Source organism: Protopterus annectens, chromosome 2.part1 (assembly GCF_019279795.1).
Source record: "Protopterus annectens isolate FY-2018-M chromosome 2.part1, PAN1.0, whole genome shotgun sequence".
Taxonomy (NCBI): domain Eukaryota; kingdom Metazoa; phylum Chordata; order Ceratodontiformes; family Protopteridae; genus Protopterus; species Protopterus annectens.
The window spans coordinates 873,435,570-873,459,752 of record NC_056729.1 but is presented as its reverse complement, the minus strand read 5'-3'; the positions used below and the strand labels follow the sequence as shown (position 1 = coordinate 873,459,752).

General features: G+C 36.7%; 1 protein-coding gene across 1 annotated transcript in view; it reads right to left on the bottom strand.

Moving 5' to 3' along the window:
* The window catches only part of WDR17 (WD repeat domain 17), a 1,021,977-nt gene that overhangs the window by 459,397 nt on the left and 538,397 nt on the right, over nucleotides 1–24,183 (bottom strand). Inside the window, exon 17 of the mRNA XM_044062517.1 lies at nucleotides 7,244–7,399. Within this exon, the coding sequence (XP_043918452.1) occupies nucleotides 7,244–7,399 (156 nt within the window). The remainder of the gene's footprint in view (nucleotides 1–7,243; nucleotides 7,400–24,183) is intronic.

Genomic DNA, 24,183 nt, shown 5'->3' with positions numbered 1-24,183 from the left:
GATTACATATGACTTCTGTATATAAACATATTAATAATTTTTCATACAGTACTGATGTGTCTAATGCCGTAAAGAAATGCTAGTTATAATTTCTCGTAATCTTAAGGAAAATAATTCAATTTTTTCTACTGTCTCATTTCTTTCTCCCAGAAGTCTGTTAGAAACCACAAAAGTTTTAATAATGATAACAACATAGAGTTTTCTGATCTTTGCTGTTCGTATATGATTGTATGATGTGGTAGCACATTTTTAACTCTTGTAGCATGTGAATGATATGTTTTCACTATACACCTTTGCAAAAAGCTTTGCTAATCACCCCTGAAAAATGGGCATATACATTGCATAGCAAGATCACCCATTTAGTATATCACAGACAGTAAAGTAGGCACACAATCAAGTCAACAATAAGTAAATGGTTAGAACTGAGTTTAGTTAGAGTCCACTATCTGTGATGCCTACAGTCAACATAGTAGTTACAGCCATAAAATGAAAAGCCTGCTTTTGTGTTGCTTCTCACCTTTCTTGTAACTAGTCTAGTCCAGATACAGATTTGCTGTATCCAGGACTGTTTATAAACTTCTGAGCCCCCAAAGCTGTTTTGCATTGGAGGGAAGCCTTCTAGCTTATCAGTGGGAGTGGTAAGGACTAAGCAGCCTAGCTACCACAAGAGGGGTGGTTTCTGGCTCAGAAATTATAGTTTATTGTCTGTTTGGGCAGTTTTTCCATCCCTTTCAACTTTCTGGTTTAAAAGCCCATGTGTGCACTTGTTTCACGTCTTTCCTGTTGTGACACCCATGCACTGGCCCAGCAATCAAGAAGTCTCAATTCTCACCACTAACACCAGTGAGGGGCATCCACATAGGGGAGGATAACAAATACACACAATAAAGTACAATTTCCCTTAAGAGCACATAGAGATCACAGTTAGTCTGGGGCTGGTTTCTCACTTTCTCTCTAGATCCCCAATGACTCCCCACTGGCACAGCTATAGAATCCAGATCTCAATCTAGTGGGCAAGATAAAATCTCCAGCACCCTCTCTGTCCAACCAGTGCTTCATGTCCCTGCCCAAGTGGCTGACACACACACACATTGAGATACAAGTTATATAGAAACACACAGACACTCCTGGGGAAGGCTGGCACAGATTCTACAGCTGTGTCCCCTTTCTGCCCAGATTATGCGGTAGTACCAGCTGCCACCACCCACTAATATCAGCTACTAATAAGGCCCTTATCAAAGGGTGCCCAATTATTACTGTGCAATATTATTATCCAACTGGTAAGTGTGACTAAACAGCAAGGCTTATTTGGGGTTGCTAGGACAGTATCATTATATATATGCAATGTACTCTAGAGCTTAACTTATCTCTACATAAAACCGCCACAATTGAAAGATTTAAAATACTTAATAATAAATAATAAGAACACAAGACAATACTTCTTACTACACAGTGCTAGTCAAGAGTTCAGAGATCATAGAGAAATACTTAAAATAATACAGTAGAAAAGTTCTGACATTAATACAGAATAAAAACAAATCTAATCTTTCTATTTCCTAGCTATATCTAAGAGAAAACACAGTTCTAAAATAAACTTACATATAGACCACAGGCAGAGTGCTGGTTATGGTGGATGTTCTCAAGACAAAAGCAAAATGCTCTGAGTCTCTCTGTCCTTAAATTGATAACAGTACCACTGACTCTTTTCAGATTACATCATTATTTTCTGTTTCCAATGCTAACAGAAACCCATAGGTTAATAGCCCTTTTGATCTTGCAGCTGGTCAGGAAGCCAGAGCAATAAAAACATTATACATGCAAATTCTAGCAATTAACTCCAGTCTCAAAACAAAATCAAGAATTCCTTCATCCAGACATCTCAGCTCCGGGTTTGTGATCAAACAATTACACAGTGCTTGACTTATCAGCTTTTCTACAGCAGAGTGCACTGTTGCTACATTTTTGCAGTTCCATATTTAACACCATTTTCTTCCATTTAGGAGAACAAGCCTGTGACTTATATTAATATTTACAAATGACATAATTATCTACAAAATTCTATTTGGCTAGGCTGGCAGCCTTCACGTATCTTCATACCTGTAGCTAGTCTAGTCCAGATACAGATTGGCTTCATCCAGGACTGTTTGTAAGCATCTAAGCCCAACAAGCCTTTCTGTGTTGGAGGGAAGCCTTCTAGCTTATCAGTGGGAGTGGTAAGCACTAGGTAGCCTATCTAGCACAACAGGAGTTGTTTCTGGCCCAGAAATTGTAGTTTTTGGCAGTTCGGGCAGTTTTTCCATCCCTTTCAAATTTCTGGTTTAAAAACCCATTTTTTTGCTTGTTTCCTGCCTTTCCTGTAACTAGTCTAGTTCAGGTACAGATTTGCTGTATCCAGAATGGTTTGTAAGCTTCTGACCCCCCCCCCAAGTCTTTCTGTATTGGAGGGAAGCCTTCTAGCTTATCAGTCGGAGTGGTAAGCACTAGGAAGCCTATCTACCACAAGAGGAGTGGTTTCTGGCCTGAGAAATTGTAGTTTATTGGTTGTTTGGGCAGTTTTTCCATCCCTTTCAACTTTCTGGTTTAAAAGCCCACATTTTTGTGGGTTTGCTCTTGTTTAAGCTCTGTGCAGTGGCATCAAGTTGAGGTAAACTATTACTGGTGCCAGAAAGACTGCTCTTCAGTTTTTCCCCTAGATCTTGCTAGTTCTTTCTCTCTTGCACTTCAAATAGCCTAACTGCTTTGCACTTCAACAGGTTTTTGTAGCAATTATTGTAGCACACCTAAGTGCCATCACCACTTCATGGAAATAGCTCCAGTACTTAGTAGATATGACCATCCCTCATGGCATGATTAAAGGGCAGTTCCCTGTGCTTTCTCCTATTAATGTGGTGCACTTGGGCATTCTAAGGCAGTGTAGCAACTTCTTCATGTACACAGACAACCCTTTCCTCTTACCTCCAAAAATTCAGACTTGTGAGAGATGCAATTATATCTCCAAATTGGAAGCTATGCACTCTCCAGCCAAGACCAGACTAACTGATCAAGAGGAGAAGGTCAACACCTACACCACACCACATGGAACACATAGCCCTCCAGAATACCCACTAGCACAGCTGTCACAAAAAAAAACACAAAATACGCACCCACCTTCGCGGAGGCTCTCAATAGAAATTTACCCAAACTGCAGAGACCTCCAAGACAAAAATGCACTTGACCACCACAACACAACACAAACCACAGGACACATAGCTCACCTCCACAGTGTGCCCCTCAACCTAAGCTCCTAAGGCTAAACACCTTGCCCAATATACTAATCATAGGTGACTCAATAGTGAGGCACACAGATGTCCCACTCACTAGGTTGAATAAGGAGAAGGTAACAGTCAGCTGTCTATCAGGTGCCAGAATCTGACACATAACACATGCACTCAGGTCACTCCACAACAACAAGTACAAGCATGACTCTGTCATTGTCCATGTGGGTGTGAATGACCTGAGACACACCTCCCTGGACTACATGAAAAGAGACATGGTGGAGCTCTCGGATTATGTGGTCCAAGTAGGTATGACACTAGCCCTGAGCAGTATTCTACCATCACCCAGAATGATACTGCAGTACAAACAAAAAATGATTGACGTCAACAATTGGCTAAGTTTCTTGTGTCATTCTAAGGGGATCCAATATCTGTCTGCTTGGGATGACATGCTTGAGAGACCTCGATGCTTTGCCAGAGATTGCCTGCATCTGCCACCCCTAGGTTTTCAGGTACTGGCTAAGGCTCTTGCCACCCCTATAGTGCCTTTTTTAGGCAGATCCAAACAGCAAATTACCATGGTAATAGCTATAAATAAATGCAATCTGAGGGTCATGCTGCTCAACACTAGAAGTCTAACTCTCAAGATGCACTCACCCGAAACACTCCTCAAAATGGAGAACATCAACATTTGTGCTGTAATGGAGACCTACATAAAGTGGCAGAAAGCACTCCTGTGCTACCCGGCTATAACTCATTCCACACCTTTTGGCCCCGAAACATGGACCAAAGCTCCAAAGGCGGTGGTGTCTCCATATTCATAAAGGGTATGCACACCTCCAGACTAGTAGACCAGCATAATGTATCTGAGATACTTCAGGTACAACTAACTTTGGGTAAGATGGCGATCCAGGTCATAATCTGCTATAGGTCCCCAACCATGTCCCTAGACTCTCACTCCATGTTCCTAAGCACCCTGGAATCTATCAAGGTCCAACTCAGCACTCTCTTACAAGGAGACTTTAATTACCCCTTCATCAACTGGGAAAGCTACTCAAGCACCAGTACACTGGCCCAACACTTCCTGGAATTCATCAATTCCAATGCCCTGGATCAGCTCATTCTAACCTCCACTGGAGGAAGCAACATCCTTAACCTGGCTATTACTAACATGGGCAACCATTGCTCTACACCAGTAGTCAATCCCTCCCTGGTCAGATCCAACCAAAAACTAATCAATATGGAAATCCACATCTCACCCACACCCCCACAAAGGTAACCACCTTGCAAAACTTTTCCAAAGCTGACTCTGGACTCCTAAAAACAGAGGTGGCTAACTCCATGGCACCCATGCCAATGGAAAATAGCTGCATGACTGCCAGATCATACACCAATGCACTGTACAAACATGTACATAAATGCATGGAACTAGCCATACCCAACAGAACCAAGACACTCTCCTCCAAAAAAAGAAAGCCAATCTAGTGGTCCCCTGCCATTAATAAACTCTACAACAGAAGGAAGAAACTGTTGCAGAAAAAGGTGAAGTCCCAAGACTGGAAAAACTCCCTTATTAGCCTCAACAAAAAGTGAGATCCCTCATCAAATCCTCTAAAGCCAGCTATGAAGGCAGAATTGTGGCAGACACCAAAAACAATTGCAAAGCCTTCAATAGCTATATCAAGAACCTCTACAGCAAAACACAAATTTGCTCTGAGTTACTGCACAATTCTACTTCCTATACTGAGCCAACGGATATTGCCAACATACTGGCCGACAGATTCAGTGCCAGCTTTACCCCTCTCTCCTATCCTAAAAGACCAATCACAATACCAGAAGAATGCCAGGCACCTAACATTACTGCAGCACAGGTTAAAGCTGCATTGTCCAAGGTCAAGAATACAGCTTCCATGGGACCTGATAGTATCCCTGGCTGTATTCTACATGAACTACAAAGCAAACTGGCACCACATCTGTGTGCCCCTGTTCAGTCACACCCTCACCTCAGGCTTTCTCCCTACTGAATGACCCATTGCTTCAGTCATCCCTCTCCATAAAGGGGGAGAGACTACAGACCCTGGGAATTATTGTCCCATTAGCCTGATGAGTCTGATAAGTAAAGCTATGGAGCGCATCATCATGGACCTGATTAACAAAGATATAGGAAATCTCCATACTCTAGACCCCACGCACTTTGGCTTTGTGAAAGGGAGACCATGCCTGCTCAACCTGGTTGACTTCTTTGAGTCAGTCACCAGGACTGTGGATGAAAGTAAGGCAGTGCATACAACCTACCTCAATCTGGCCAAGACCTTTGATACCATTCCTCACTCAGGAATTATTGATAAACTCAATCAACTAGGCATCGACCCTTATATCACTATGTGGGTTGCAAATTGTCTTACAGATAGAACCCACAGTGTGAAAGTAGTGGACTGTAAGCCAGAGTGCCAACCAGTCATGAGTGGAGTCCCACAGGGATCGGTCCTGGGTCCTCTCCTGTTCGGCATCTACTTCTCAGAAGTCCAGGCCAACACAAAGGGATTCTGGCTGACCAAGATCACAGACAACTGCAAGCTGGGAACCATTATTAACTCCCCATGTGATGTAGACATCCTACAGAAAGGCCTCAGTGAGACCAATGACTGGTGTTGAAACCATGGCCTTAAGCATAATGCCAAAAAATGCGTCATCATCCCCTTTGGTAAAAATGCAGTTCCCACTAATTATCACATCGATGGGAGCCCACTGAAGACTGAAGATGTTATAAGAGATCTGGGGACACAGGCTGACAGTAACCTCTCCGACCACCACATTACCACTGTGGTCAGAAAGTCCTTCTTTGTGGCATATCTCATTACCAAGGGTTTTGAATCCAGGAAGAAAGAGGTCATCATCTCTCTCTACTCTTCCCTCATTAGACCAATCATCAAGTATAATGCTCCATTTGGCATGTACCTCATTAGACACGTGCAACAGCTGAAGAGGCCACAAAAGTACCTCACAAAGAGGATCCTAGGCATTAAACACATGTCCTAAATGGACAAACTCAAAAGACTCTAGCTATTCTCTGTCTCATATCACCTACTTAGAGGTGAGGTGATCTCTGCTTATAGGTTATAGGTTCATAGGTAGGTACTAGGCTATCTGTTTGACTTATAAAGCCATGTCTGACCCATCTCTGTTAGAAATGCTACATCTAAAGAAATCCCAATCCCTCTGCACCACACCTCCAGAGACCTCAACCTCATTACCACAATCAACAGAATGTGCTGAAGGGATTGGGATTTATTTAGATGTAGCATCTCTAACAGAGCTGGGTCAGACATGTCTTTGTTAGAAATGCTACATCTAAAGAAATCCTAATCTCTCCATATCACACACTCCAGATACCTCAACCTCATTACCACAATCAGCAGATCATGCTGGAGGGACAGGTTCCTCACCCAGAGACTGCCCATGTTCAGGAATAGGCTTCCCATACATGTCGAGCAGAGCACCTCACTGTCCCTCTTCAAGAGGAATCTGGATGAGTGGATGGGTAATAGAAAGTTCATTCTGGGGATCACTCTAGTAGCTCTACTTTATGGAGGCACTGGGAACTAACGTCGGGTGGCACGATGCCAGGGCACTTCTATGGGTTAGACTTGTAAAGGCTCCAGGGCCATTAGCCTAGTAAACATCTATGAACCTATGAAAAAGCATTTTATCTTTCTTTTTTCAATAAAGAATATTTAAATAAACAAAATTCCATAGCTGTTAACAAAAATATCAGTTGATAACACTGTTTAATAATTTTGTTTTCAAAATGCAAAGCGAATACTATTATATCTTTTATATCTTAATTCTTATGAAAATTGTATTCTTAAGAAATATATGCCAAGTAATATGACGTTCATTTTCTCATTGTTATATAGCTTTACATGTATGTTTCTCAGGACCACTAATCCTTATGGACATGCATTTTATAAAAACAATGTATATCTCACCTCCCCAAGTTCTACCAATAATTCACAGTATCGTTGGATTTGACCAATCCTTAAGTGGATCTCAGCTGCTTCTTTAAGTCTCTCCTCCTTGCTCGGTGCACCGATCCCACCTCCAAATTTGGACATTTTCACAGTTGTTAGCTCTTGCGCTTCTGACTGATTATAACAATGAAAATATAATTAGCTATTTTGGGATTAGTTTATTATCCATCATAATATTCAATACAGTGCTGTTGTCAGAGTTTTGATAGGATAAGAACTATAACAGTATCATACTTAAGGACTCCCGAATATCAGTTCGGAGACAACCTACACCCCATAAAGCAGAGCTATCACACTTCTTGCTACTGTTTGAGGATGATTATCATTAGTACAAGATTGGATGTGGTGGGTATGGGATGGACAGATGTTGCAAGATACAGAAGGCACAGGGCAGATCTATTCTCTTACCAGAAAATGAGTTATACACTGTAGCTGACCATCTTCAACTGATGGATGTTCAGGTACATACAGGAGTATGAGAACATGTTTTACAGAGCTGCATCTCTCATGTGTCCCTATATATGCATATACTGCTGCACTGTGTATATTTTCACTCATCCATTCATTTATTGCTATTACATAACTTTGATATTGTCTAACATGACATAGCAGAACAAACAGTAATGGCATGACATTTGATGTATGCCTGAAAATAGCATGTTATACAAAATGGCTAGTTTGTTAGTTGTCAAGTTAAAATAATGTTACTATTAACAGTATCATGCAAAACTGGGCATCATATTATCATATTAAGGCATACACACTGAATAGCTAAGTTATGCCCAGTATAAATAATAAGAAATAGTAATGTTTTGAGTATATAGCTACAAATTATACTGAGTCAATGTAAACATAATGCAGGGATATACTACCTAGGGATCTATTATGCTGCTTATGGGACCAAAGCTGTTTCTTGAAAATTGTTATAACAAATAACTCATATACAATGGTTTAGACTATATTTTCATTTTTAAAATTAGTGCCAGCATTTGTATGATCTGTTTAAATTGCACTCTGTGGAACATAACAAAACTCTTATTAACTCACCTTATTTAGCTATCATCATTAACTTGCAGTCCATTATAGACAGTGAGGAAAAGAAACTAATATTCTCAATAAAATAAGTGGGTTGTTGGTATATAATTGATAATAATGCCACTGGATGAAACAACATCATTTTTAGTAGTGTTCAGGATATGGCTGAAGGCAGGATAAGCAAAGCAAGCAGTCCAGTTTATTAAGAGATTTTTTTACTGTTTGATTTGCTATATGCAGTGCTTCCAGTCATTAGAACAGGCAGAATAATATTTGCAATACAGTGAGTTTTTCCCAAGTTTATGCAAGGCCAGTGAAAAGTAAATGTGTTTCCTTGACTTCTTCAACCTCTGTATGCTGACACTTCTATTTGCTCAAATGTCAACCCAAGCTGTTCATTAACTACACCACAAATGGCTAACAAAGGCAATGAGTATGAATGTAATTAGGCTCAAATTATAGCTGTTGGTGCTTAAACTACAAGACCACATGCATAAGACCCAAAGTAAACAATAACAAGCTTCTAATTCAGGGCATCAGATATTATCATAACATAATAATTCATTGGAGGTTGAAGGTCAGTTAACACAGTCTAACATCTACGTTGATAGCAGCTGGCTTAGTGGTGAACACTTTCTTTCAAAAAGCAAACAGATCAAGAGGAATCAGTTATCTGAAGCTTGATTCTGATAACATAAGGCATTTACTTAGATGATAATCCTCTTAAGAGTATTTTAATTGCTCATGGGTTACATTCTCACACATACCTTCCTCCATTAACCTTTTGGGAGACACAGAGATGACTGCAAGTTTGGGCTCTAGTGAGTATTCACTCGTGTCTGTGCACTAACAGTCCTACTTTTGAAAGGAAAAATTTACAGAATATAATAATAACAATAACAATAATAATAATAATAATAATAAAAACATAAAAACATTACAGATATGGCCCTTGCACCAATAACAGCTTTTATAAATGTTATGTGTTCTGAAAGAACTTATTGCAACAGTCCACAACTTCCAGTCTTGAAAGTGATACACAGCTGACAGACTGTATGCTGCATGCAGCATCCGAGTTTAGTCAAAGACATATGCTGAATAATGTTAGACTAATATAATACACATTTAATTATTTCTGTATCGCTCAGTAAGATCATGCTCGTAAGAGCAAACATACAATGATGGAAAACAAAACTGGTAACTGCAGTCTATTTTACATTATATTCTCTAAATATTGAGAGAAGGCAAACAAACTGATCTCAATAACTGAATCTGTTTGAAGAATCAGCAATATATTTATAACTTCAGCTGTGACAATTCATGCCTCTATTCTAAATGCTACTTCAGAAACTATTTTCTTTTAATTAGGAAGGACATAAAATTAAACACTTCAGCTTCATAAAATGCTGAGGAATATACCTAAAGCACTATACATGAAAGTCAAGCAACATCCAATTCTCCATACAAAAAGATCAAGCACTTTCTTCCACAATACAAAACCAGCAAAAATATGATGATGCAGGAGGTCATAGAAAAGCAATTTTATCCTAGAAGGTTAATGACTTTATTTGAAAAGACTTGCATGAAACCAGGAAATGAAATGTTTGGCTATTATAACTCAGAAACAGTGATGAAGCTAGAAAATAAAGGGTGGGAGGCTAAACAAATAATATCTGATAGGACAATCCACAATCCCCAAGACAAACCTTCCAGTTTCTGGTTCATAGGTTAGTACTAGGCTAACTGCCCTTGTGGGCCATTTTAAGCCTAGCCAATTATCCCTTGTGAGACTCAAACCCTGCACCTTGTGTTTGTAAGGCAAACACCTTAGCCATTAGGCCACCCTCCCAACCCAAATACTTTTCTTATAAAGCTCTGGACCATTGGGACTCACTATCTTGGTAGTTCTGCAATTTCCTTACTGTAGAGAGTTTCTTGTGGTGACATGGGGACACACCATTTCCATAAGGCTTAAGATGATCCTGCCTACACTTTTTAATAACCTGTCATTCAGAACCATCATTTATTTTAAACATATGGTAGCATTTAACCAGAAGTCTTACCAAAAGCATTGCATGTATCTATAGTCAGTAGCACAATACAGAGAGCAAAGAGGCTAATTGCTAGAAGTTACTCCCATTTTATCTCACGCATGTACTAATAGTGAACTGGCATTTCTGAACAGCAAGAACTTCAGATGTCTAAAGGTGGGCAAACATATTGCAGGTCATCTGTCTACTAGCAGGGAAACAGTTTTGGCTACCAGACCTAGGTGTCACCTTCTGAGCATCCTTCCAGCCTTACAACAGATTGCAGAATCTGTGGTGAATTTAGATGGTACCTTACTTTTTCTTTTAAACAGGGATACAATGTAAAACTTTGATCAGAGCATTTTGAGCAAGATAGATTTCATCTGCACTTCAGTCACTCAAAAGCCTACTGTGGAAAACATATACAGGGGAAGCAACATACTGCTAAGTATAATATAATGTTGTATTAATAAACAACTTTTTCTGGTCAGAAATGGGTAAACCAGCTGCAGCTGAAATAATAAATGGAAAATAAATGAATGAAATTATCCTAACCCTGAAGGACCCAACAACAGAGCATAATGAATTTAGCTGCTAATACACTCACTAAACCCAAAGCACTGTGTGATGTTAAACATCCATTCTTCCTTAAAAGTCAGCAAATCCATAAATGAATAATCCTTCTACGATGATGGAAAAACTACTTGGCCTGTTAGGCAATCAAGATGAGAGTATTATTTATTTTGTTTTTACTCATGCATTTAATCTCTGAAAGTTAAGTGGTCACAAGAAATGTGTAGGGTAAGAAAGATAAATAATGCTAGGTTTCTCTCATTTTTCAAAATTAGAGCAGATTCCTTTAGGTATCATACTGGGGGGTCATAAAGAATGACTTCTAAATTTTCACAATACAAAAAACACAGCTGCTGTGCTCACATCATCCAACCTAATATAATTCAAATCATTGTATATGCAACTCTGTATTCTGTAACCATTGTACATGCAGATAGAATACTTCAAAGCCAATGATCCGCCAGGCTCACTAACCAAAAGAAAAAAAAGACACCATTCTACACTCAGCAGAAGTCTGCATCTACATCAATAAACTCAGCAGTACCTCATCTTTTCACTGAGAAGTATGGCCTATGTGTGCTAAGTCTTGGTATAATATGGCAAGGACCAGAGCACTCTCGGCCTAATGTCCATTAATCCCTGTGTGACTGGCTCAAGCTGTCTTTAAACACAAGATTTAATCGTCAATGATTGACACTTATCTTGCTACCTGAATCATTCTCTGTACTCTTTTTCACTCTAGTCACACACATTGGTAAATGTAGGATTATACTTTTACAAGGCTTTCGTAAGAATAAATACACTGTACTGACATGAATTCAGCATCAGATTCATTATACAACTCATACATCTCTGTATTGTATTACTTATTTTTTAATATCACAGCAAGTTAAACTTCCCATTTGATAACTTCTCAGTCACTAAGACAGCAGCAATGTTATTTTGCCTTCCAGCCACATGTAGACTGGCTCAGAGTAATGCATTTTGACTAGATGAAGATGAGGATAGAAAAAAAAATAAAAATAAGAAGGGTTAGTACTCTGTGCAATATAATAAAGGGTTAATACTCTAGGTAATGTAATAAATGTTTAGTACTCTGGGTAATATAAGTAACTGCGCTCCAAATTTCTTTATTATGTATAAACCCACTGGATAGCTAGCTGGTTCACTGACAAGACCCAGGAGGTTAGAATCTGTGAGGCCACCTCGACAAAGAGTACATCACCAGTGGAGTTCCCCAGCTCTCTCGGTTAGGACCACTACTCTTATGTATCTGTTTCAGACTTCAAAGCCAATGTCAAAGCCTCTGACTAATCAAGTTCATAGATGATTTCAAAATGGGAGCTGCCATTGAATACACCCAAGATAACAACACCCTTCAGGAAGTTCAAATACAGGCAAATGACTGGTGCTAAAGCCATTGCTTAAAAATCAATTACCAAGCCATGGATTATAGTAGCTTTTAGAAATCAGCTACCCAGGGTAACTATGTCATCAACAAAACAACCTAAAAAGTTGATTCATTAGTGAGGGATCTGTGAACTCATTTAGATAGTAACCTAGCCTTTCACAAACATGTGTCCAAGACAGTAAGAAAATCTTTCTGTGTTGCTCATTGTATAAGCAATGACATGACAGCTAGGTCCAGAGAGGTCATCATACCTCTGTACTCAGCCCTCATTAGACCCATCATACAGTATATTGCCCCATCACTAGGTAACTAACCAGACACATGTAGGAACTGGAATGTCCACAAAGGTTGCTTACAAAAAGAATACAGGGAGAAAATACAATGTGCTACTCTGATCATTTCAAATTCCTGCCTCTTTACTCAGTATCACACAGACTTTTGTGAGATGATATTTCCCTGGCAGACTCTAGACCATGTTTTGATGAATCTTTTGCACATCTGCAAAACAAATAGAACTACCAGATTAAAAGACCACAATTTTGCTTGTGACATAAATAGGACATGTTGGAGAGACAGCTATGTTTCTCAGAGAATTACCATTCTTTAAAACAAGTTCCCCATCCATTTGAAGCAGAGTTTCACCCTATCCCTATTTAAGCGCAATATGGACCAATGGTTGGGTAATCAGAAATTTACCTCTGGTCTGCTGCTTATGACTCTAATGGACCGAGGCTCTCTCTATATACCAAATTTGTGGGTCACATTTGGGTTGCATGGCTAGGCTTATAAGGGCCCTAGTGGTCATTAGCCTAGTATATGAATGTAAAAACCTAAGAGAGATTTAGTAACAATGTATGGAACAGAAGAAGATACTAAGAAAGTAAGACTGAAGTACAAGTGTGGAGAAAAAGAGAAAATTGGGATGGTACTAACTTGGAAAATGACAACAAGAATTAGAGAGAGATATTTATGGGCAATAAAAAGTGAGGCAAGACATCTAAATTCCTTCTTTTGTTATTTAATTTATATTATTTATGCATTTGTATATGTTAACCATGGTAGAACACTGATCACAAAGTGCAGAAAAGAAACACCAAGTGGGTAAGGTACCTCCAAACAAAGTAAAGACAGTCCAAAAATGAAGAATGAATGGTACTCCACAACAATCAAAGCAGACTGACAAACTAGAAAACTAAAAACTTTTTATTTTTCAGAATAAAGTAAGCGCTTTCGCGTTTCCATGAACGCTTCATCAGACTTTCAAGTACATTATATAAAAGCTCCATTTAAATACTGTTTCTCATTTGAAACAACCAATAAAAATCCTATATAGGAATTCCAAGTTAAAATTTAAAGTGCCAATACTTACATATATCTCACTTGACACATTTAATACCTAGTTAAAAATATTTGACAACTATAACGCTTGTTGACAGCTTAAAAAGCATGTATACATATACAGATGAAACAATGATCATTATATAAGGCCTTATTTATAGTCTAAATATCAATGTTTCAAAGCACGGTCTATGAGAAAAGGCTTTAAAGAGACCCTCTCATTCAACCCATGGCCTCTGTCTGTTTGTAATCTAATAATCCATTTTCCTCCTTCTTTCTCAATGTAGTTCCCTATGTCTCCTAACCTCTCGGTGGAATTAATCTGCCTTTCGAACTCCACTCGACCGTGGGGAGGGCATTCAGACTCCACACCAAAGGCGCTTCAGCAGAGAAACGAATGGGAGAACCTCTTGATGTGAGGCGACACTGCTACCGCTGCACCACTGTGGCTTCACGGCACCCAAGCAAATGGAAAATAGTTGCATGACTGCTGAATCTTACACCATTGCACTGTACAGACAATTACACAAATGCATGGATCTCACCATACCCAATAGAACCAAGATGCTATCCTCCAAAAAAAGGAAGTCAATCTGGTGGTCCCCTTCCATAAACAAACTCTACAATAGAAGAAGGAAACTGATGCGGAATAAGGTGATGTCCCAAGACTGGAAAAAGTCCCTTATCAGCCTCAACAAAAAGTTGAGATTCATCATCAAATCCTCTAAAGCTAGCTATGAAAACAGAATTGCAGCAGATAGCAAAGATAACCTCAAGGCCTTCTATAGTTATGTAAAGAACCTCCACGACAATACCCAGATTTGCTCTGAGCTACTGCACAATGGTACCTCCTTTACTGAGTCAACAGATATTGCCAATATACTGGCTGACAGATTCAGTGCCAACTTTACCCCCCCCCCCAAAGGACCAAACACAATGACAGTAGATTGCCAACGCAAAGGGACTCTGGCTGACAAAGTTCACAGATGATTGCACATTGGGAGCCATTATTAACTCCCCAAGTGATGTTGACATCCTACAGAAAGGCCTCACTGAGACCAATGACTGGTGTCAGAACCATGGCCTTAAGCTCAATGCCAAAAAATGTGTCATCATCCCATTTGGGAAAAAACCCAGTTTCCATGAACTACCACATCGATGGTAGCCCACATAGAAAGCATTATAAGATATCTGGGAACACAGGTTGACAGCAACCTCTCTTTTAACCATCATGCTGCCACTCTGGTCAGAAAGTCCTTCTATGTGGCACATTTCATTACTAAGGGTTTTGCATCCAGGAAGAAAGAGGTCATTGTCTCCCTCTATTTTTCCCTCATTAGGCCAATCATCAAGTAAAATGTCTCATTTGGCATGTACCTCACTAGACACCTGCAACAACTGGAGAGGCCACAAAAGTACCTTACAAAGAGGATCCTAGGCCTTAAACACTTGTCCTGTTTAGACAGACTCATAAATCTCCAATTATTCTCTTTCTCATATCGCCTACTTAGAGGTGATCTCTGCTTGACTTACAAAGCCATGTCTGACCCAGCTCTGTTAGAAATGCTACATCTAAAGAAATCCCAATCCCTCCACACCACATGCTCCAGAGACCTCAATCTCATTACCACAATCAACAGAACATGCTGGAGGGACAGGTTCATAACCCAGAGACTGCCCATGCTATGGAATAGACTTCCCATGCATGTCAAGCAGAGCACCTCACTGGCCCTCTTCAAGAGAGATCTTGATGAGTGGATGGGAAATAGAAAATTCATCCCGGGGATCATTCCAATGACTCTACTCAACAGAGGCACTGGAAACTAAGATCGGGTGGCATGATGCTAGGGTAATCCTATGGGCTAGGCTTGTAAAGGCTCCAGGGCCATTAGCCTAGTACGCACCTATGAACCTATGAATGTATGTGGACAAGAGAATAATATAAACAATAATATAAAACATTAGGAATTTAAACATTTAAAGCTCATTTTGAAGTGGGGAAATTTGTCTTCTGCTTTACTGCAAACAGTGTGTCCAAACTATGATAGTGCTACTTATCAAAATATAAGTGATACCACTGCATAAACTTTAGATTACTATTACTGTTCTAATTTCAGACAACCAGTGTTCCTTGCTCAGACTGTCAGTTGTCAATGAACTGCACTATTATTCCTTGAGTACGTTTTCCTCCTCACTGCTAATGGCTGCTAACCATTCACATTCTTTAAAATCTTTTTAATGATTTTACTCTAGTCTCTTCTCCAAACATCTACTCTGCTTTCCTATTTCCCACTATAGCCCTGCTGCTTCATTTATCCACTTCATCTCATTCTACCTGATATTCAGTATTTATCCTAACCAGTACTCCTTCCTTTGCCTGATGTTTCTTATGCTACCAGCTGGTTTCTTTCCTGCTTTACTTATTTACAAATATGCATTAAAAACTTCATAACTGAAGTTATCAAGCTTACAACCTAATGAATTTCCAGACATACCTCTCCACATCTCACAGCAAGAAATCTGGACAAAGCCATAAGGAAAAGTGGGACAAAAGTGCAAAAATCCGGACAATTTTGAATTATTGAAGTTGATAGAATAACAGGTTTTGCATTAGGATGAAATTTTTTTTGCAGAAAAATAATAGACATTTATTATTTACAGAATTATCAAATTATTTACCTAACAGATCATGAATCTTGTTCCAAGAATTGTACATTGTAGTATTCCTGGAGGATCTAAACTTGATAGTCAACTTTTCCAAATAACAAACTTCAATAAGTAATTTTTTAAATTCTTGTACAGAAGGAGAGGAGTTAGATTTACATTTTTGTAATTGTTTTCCTAGCTACAGAAAGTATGGACCAGATCAAACGGTATTTAGTTTTCCTTATACAAGCTGGAACCGGAGTGTTAAATAAAACAAGTGATTTGGGTAGTTTGAAGTTATCAGTAAAGATTTATGGAAACATTTCTTAATATCTTTCTAAAATGTTTCCAAAACAATACAATCAAAGAACATGTGAGACCAATCTGCATTCAATTCCTTATTGCATCTCCAGCATGAAACATCAGTTTTACTAAATTTACTTATGGCAAGGGGAGTAATAAAAGCCCTATATAAACATTTCCATGTAAATATTTTCCATTTAGGTGATGAGGCAGTTACACTAGCTGATTTTAATATATTCAATTTATCATTATCCGAAGGCAGATGCTTGTTTATTAAAGAATAATAATTCCAGTATTTGTCATGAAATACATCTAACTCAAGTTTAATTGATTTATATATAAATATATATATATATATATTTTGTAGCGGAGATATGTTGTATTGATACTATCATGTAACATATTAAATTAGGTATTGTTCTCTTATTTGAAAAGGGCATTGATTCAATATTGTTTAAGATATATTCTCTTCCTTCTTGCAAGTTCAACCATGAAAGTGCATGAAATTTAAATTCAACCTTAAGCTTATTCATGGAATTCAGTTCATTATTTGACATTATTTGATACCAAAACAGTAATTGTTTTTGCTGAAAGGAGGTCATTTTTGCATAGTCAGAAGAAAATAAAACTCCTTGTGTGTATGGTAGGGGAAAAGAAGAAATAACCAATCCTTATATAAGTTAAATTTGAGTATAATGTTTCTAAAAGATATTAAAAGAAGTGACAGTTGCATTTAAAACTTTGAGAAGGAAAGATAGATAAATAATCTTTTATAATCCGAATAAATGAGTTATTTACTAAATTTGACTTCTGAGACTTATCATTTTTTGTTGTATCATATGTTAGTGTTTCAAGCATTTTTTTTCCATTTCACTTGGTATTCAAAATCTATAAGAAGAGAAATAGTTTAAATCAATTTTGTAAAATTCCATGTTTGGCAAGTCAATGTCACCATTGTCACAATTCTTCATGTGATAAGTCAACAGAATTCTAGATTTGTAAGAAACATAAACATTTTTGGAACATTGAATTGATTTTCTTGATTATTGAGTTTGGGGGAGGCAAAGAGATGGACTGAATAGTGTAAAGTATTTTAGGAAGGAGAATCATCTTGATGATTGACAGTTTTTCATCCATTGAAAAAGGAATTTTATTCCATTTTTTAATCAGGGTTTCTATTAATATAAGATGTTTGTTATAGTTAATTTGGACTATGTCTTTTATATTCTTAGTAATTCTTCTTCTTTTTCTTCTTTTGGCTTTTTCCCGGTTAGGGGTTGCCACAGCGGATCACCTGTCTCCTCATGATTGTCAGTGGAGTTTTACAGTGTCGAGTTACCAGCCCGGCGCCCAACTTTCCACAGAAGGCACACACACACTCACACCTAGGGCCAATTTAGAGTGTCCAATCCACCTTCAGCATGTCTTTGGGATGTGGGAGGAAACCGGAGCACCCAGAGGAAACCCATGCGACCAGAGGTAGGACATGCAGACTCCACGCAGAAGGCATCCCAGCCAAGGATTGAACCGGAGAACCTCTTGCTGTTTTATATTCTTAGTAATTATGATTCCTAAATAAAGTATTTGTTCAGACTGCGCTAAATATTTTCTTAAATCTTCATGTAAATTAAATTTCTTTGGGCCAATTAATAAAATTTGCATTTTATTGTTATTAAAATTTAGGCCTGATTCATTTTGGAAGTGATTCATATCATTAAAGAAAGCATTAATAGAATAATTATCACCACCAAGAGTAAGAAGGATGTCATCAGCAAACATTTTTATTTTAGAGAACTCATTAGAATTTAACTTAAAACCTGCAATATCTTTATCCCATCTTATTAAGTTTGCCCATGGTTCCATAATTAATGTGAATAATAAAGGGGATAGTGGGCATCCTTGTTTAGTACCCTTAATAATAAGGATATTTTGAGATATATCTGTGCCAATTTTAATATAAGCTTGACTACCATTGTATAACTGGGTAATAAGATTTATAAAATTATTAGTAAAGTTTAGTTCTTCCAGTAAAATGAATAAGTAATCCCAGTTAATAGAATCAAAGGCACAATTTATATCTAAACTAGCTAGTGTAAGATTTCTATTTAAATGTTTGACTGATTCAATCAAAGTTAAAGTTCTTTTTATGTTGCCATATGAGTTTCTATTTACTATAAAACCTGTTTGATCTTCATCTACTAATACTCATAAAAAATCTTTTAATCTATCTGCAAGTATAGACATGAACATTCTATAGTCAGTATTGAGCAGGGAGATGGGACTATATGAGGAACATTTGGTGGGATCTTTATTGGATTTCAATATTGGAAAAATAAAAGTGTATTTCCAGGAAGGGGGATCATATTATTATTCTGAGTGATATTAAAAACTTGATGAAGTAATTTTAGAGTATTGTTTGGCAATATTTTATAAATTTCTATGATAATACCATCATTACCAGGGGCTTTATTTTGCTTTAGTTTGGTAATTTGCATTTGAATATCCTTAAAAGATATAGATTTATTTATAATCATAGCTTGTTCTTCTGATAATCTTTTTTTAGTATATTTATTAATACAAGCTTTAATGCCATCCTTAGATTAAGTTGTATTGGGTTTCTGATTAATGTTAAGGAAGAATTCTCTAAATTTGATTAAAATATTATGTAAATCTGAGAACAACTTTTTTTTTCTTTGGAGAAAATATTTCATTAATATGATTAAATATATTTAATCTCTTCGTTTTGTTAGCTAACAATTTTAATGATCCAGGGTTCGTAGAGAAGTTGATTAGTTTAAAATTTTCTAAATTAATCATGGTTTTATGATTTAGTATGTCCAGGTATTTGTTATTCAAAGAATTTCTTTCTTCTTATCACTTATGTCTTTATCCCCCTTATAGTTGAGCTTTAAACTATCTAACTTTAGTTATATATCTTGCAACTCTTTATCCCACAACTTTCTTTTTTTATAATACCAATTTAAAATTCTCCCATATAGATATGCTTTTCGAGCATCCCAAACATATACTTTGGAAATGTCATTAGTACTGTTAAGTTCTATAAAGCTTTGAGTTTCTGAAGATATAAATTCTTTAAAATCATTTAATTTTGTAATGTAAGCAGTTATTTTTTTTATTTTGAATATACTGTTTAGGATTAATTAATAATTCAAAGATTATAGAATTGTGATCATATAGAGGGCATATAATTACTTTTGTGTAAGTTAAAGCATCTGTTAAATCATTGGAAATGAAGATTCTGTCTATTATTGAATAAGTATTATGTCTCTAAGAATACAAAGTGAAAAACAAAGAATTTCGATCAGCAAAGTTATTAATGTCTTTCAGAAGATGTAGTTCTATAAAATCTTTTAATAATTTAGCAGAAGCAGAAATTCTTCTTTTACCCTTAGTGGTGGAATCTTTATTATCTAAAATGCAATTAAAATCTCCAGCAAGTATTATATTTCCTTTTGTGAATTGTACAATCTGATCTAAATGTTGTTTTACTGTACTAATTCCAATTCCTGGGATCCAATATATATTCACAAATGTATATAGTTTTATTTAATTCTATAATAACAGAACAAAACCTTCCTTTATTATCTTTATAAACTGCATATATCTTGGGCAAGGGTAGAGTATTGTTCCATAAAATTGCCACTCCACTTTTCTTTCAAGTGTGTTCTGAACTTACTAATAAAGAATATGATCAATTATCAATCTTGGGTACATCTTCAGATAATAAATAGGTTTCTTGTAGAAATATCAGTTGGGCTTTTTGGAATTTGAGATATTTGAATAGACTTCCTTTTTTACTGGGATTATTTAAACTATTAATATTGATTGAGATACCATTTATTAATGACATTCAGAGACTTGTTTGTGTATATACAAGAAGTTGACCTATATGATATTATACTATATGATCTAGAAGGAATACCAAATATTAATTCATTATTGAAAAGGAACAATAAAACAAAAAAAAAAAGTTTTTTAAAGTATTTCTCATCTTAAAAAGGAAAGTGAACATTAGTAAGAATAATAATGAAAATTTTATATAACTTAAACTTATAACATTATTTACAACCCAATCCCCTCTGGAGTTTAAAACTCTTAATTTGAATGACATATTATCACTCAAATTAACTCTCGCTCTAGTAGCAACATCTATTCAGCTTCTGTCATTATTAAAATGTTATTTAACTTAATAAAAGTATGGCTTCTTGTCATAATCCTATAGTAAAGGATATATCAAACACAACCTGAAATAATTTCTAGAAACCAAAAAGTAGCTAAATTCAGAGATCAGAGATAGAATGAACTATATAAAATACATTAAACAATAAAGAACATCATTCACCTATGAATAGATTACAGCCTATTAAAAATGACTGCTGTAATGTAAAAGAAAGTTAACTAATCTCAATTGTGAGTAAGCAAATGTTTAAATTAATCAATAGAGTGAGAATTCTAATAAAGCGGGAATAAAATATTAGTAACCTATCACACTTATAATTCTAACTAGGAATAACAGAATCAAATTTGCTGTAAGTATCCTGAATAAAGTGTATAATATTTTCCCAAAAAATACATGTGTCAGTTTATGAAAGGTTATAAAATCAACCAACTGCAGCAGCTGGAAAGGCCACAGAAGTACTTCACAAAGAGGATTACTGGCCTCAAACAAATGCCCTACACTGATCACCTCAAAAACTCCAGCTTTACTCCGTAGCATATCGCCTACTCCGAGGTGATCTCTGCCTAACATATAAAGCTATGTCAAACCCAGAGCTGTTGGACATGCTACACCTAAAAAATCCCAATCCCTCCGAGCTACACGCTCTAGAGACCTAAACCTTGTCACCACAATAAACAGGACATGCTGGAGGGATAGATTCCTGCCCCAGAGACTTCCTATACTCTGGAACAAGCTACCCATCTATATCAAGCAAAGTTCTTCATTAGCACTCTTCAAGAAAAATCTTGATGAGTGGATGGGAAATAGGAAATACACCCCGGGGATCACTTCTGTGTCTCTGCTCGACAGTGGCACAGGAAAATAACTTTCTTGGGTGGCGTAAGCCAGGGAACCTTGTTGGCTAGGCTTACGTAGGCCCTTGGGCCTATGAACAGATGAACCTATGAACTATGCCAAAAATGTAAATTATATCATTCTAAGAAAGAATCATTATTCAAATATATATAAGATATAAACTAACAACTGAATAATACATTAGTTAACAGGCCCACCATTACAGGAAGGCAAATCCTAGTATTGAAACTCCTTTTTTTTAGGTGTACATGTATGATTACTTATTGCTATTCAAAGAAAAAGGAAAAGAAATGTAATGTAGTTCTGAATATTATCAAGAATTTATGCTATATTCAGACCAAAAAAAGTTCTTGATGGGTTATAACTGAAAAACTGGTTGCCAGACTTGTCAAATTTAACTTCACTATATACAGCTTTATAGAATAGACTAATTAACTTAAGGTTGACATATACCAAATATATCTCTTTTCCCTTTTCTTTTCTTCCTCTCTTCTCTTTCTGTCCTCTTTTTGGTGGTGTGAACAATGTAATAGTGAAATATAGAGTCAGGATGTTAAAGACAAATAGAGGTCATTACACTGCTGCTAGTTGTCATAAATTAATTATTCTTGACAATAGGGAAAGATGTTAACTGAAACATAAATGGAAAAGCTGTTGGCTAAATAACAATCAGTTATACATAGGAAGCTCATATCTTAATTCAAGCAACAGCTTAGTATTTTCCTGTGTTATCAAGTTATTAACAAATTCAATGCTAATAAAAGCTTAGAGTGGCATATGTGTATGTCAAGAGTACATAACAAGCTTATTTTGAGATTTTTTAGACTGTATCCTTGGGAAAGAAAAAAAATAAAAACTTGTGCGTTTAAACATTCCAAATGCAGTGCAAATATTCAAGTCTGGGGTCAGAGGTCATTCATTCACGGCGCTTGCATGATGATGCTTCTCACAGGATGGACTTGACACAGGAAGTGCTGCATGCAGTGTCTCTGGCTGGATTTAGAAAAACAAATAACAGGGAATTCCAGCAGGAACTTGTAAGTGTATTTTGCCTTTCTTCTTTTTATTTTAAGGAAGATATTCTGGCATGAGACATCTCCAACAAGCAGATTTGTACAAGGCAAAACAAAACAAAAAGGAGTATGACAAGAGAGCAGGGCATAGAGAGAAGACCCACAATGTCTCAAAAACACCACCAATGAACCATTCAGTAATTAATATACCGCCAACCAACCACTTAATAAATAAAACCTAACCATTCTACACAATACACCCTATCTACCACTGTACAGGACGCAATCCAAAACACAAACTGGCAAAAGGTTTCACCAAGGAGAATTCTCTTGGTTACTAAAACCACCTCTTAAGCGAAGCTCAGTCAATCCATCTAGTGCCATCCCGACCCACTAATCAAAGCAAACAAACAGCAAAAAAACCTCAGCACATCATTCTCAGAGACACTAGACATAATCAGACTAAAAAATGAAAAAATAAACACCCACAAATGTTTTCTAGGAGAGTGGCAATACTCGCAAATCTAGTCAAGCATTGAAAACACATAGCTGCATGTATCCTGTTACAGTAATAAGCAACCAAAACTTAATTTCATTAGGATTAATTAAAAAATGGACTGTATCAAAGTTATAGTGTTATTTAAAAACTTGGCAAGGATACAACCCTTTGCCTAGACCATAAATCAGAGATACATTAAGCCAAAACTACTGCATCTTCAAAAAATTAAATATAAAACTTTAATAACAACAAAACAGTATAATTAAGCTCACCTGGGAATCCAATTTCATTTCCTTCGACATAAAGGGTCAAGTAACTCTAAAGAGATTATCTTATTTGTTAAGTTTTATGTTTTATAGTGTAGAGTCCATTGAAAAGAAGAAATATGAGGGACATTTCAGAACTGTAGTAATAGCTGAATATTTAGTTGTTATTTGTTTTTTTAAGTTTCTTTTTAGGGTCAAATGATTTCTATGCACCATTATCAGCCAATCTTTTAAGGCTGAGTTAGCCCACTCCATTTCTTCAATCCTGTTCAAAATTTTGTTATTTTTTTATAAATGATATAGCAGAATCTAGGTCTTCAAATGTTTTTGATCCATTTTAATAGAAGATTCTCATTCTTGCAGGGAATAACAAATGAGCTTTTATTTGATTTTTTTTTTTTTTTAGTTCTTTGACTAGGGGTAGAAAGATCTTTCTTTTAGAAATTACAGTAGAAGAATAATCATTGTCAAAGCAGATGACATTGTCTTGTATTTTAATTCGAGATTTTGCCCATGCAGTTTTTAAAACCATTTCCTTATCATGTGAGGACAGGAACTTCTCGATGACAGATTTTATGGAATTACTTTTATTTTTAGAAGATACCATAGATCTGTGGGCTCTTTCAATACCATATGAAAATGCCTCCAGGAGCTCTAGGATATCAGGCAGCCAAGTAGACAGGAACTTCTCCATGTTATTTCCCTCTATATTATCAGGTAGACCAAAA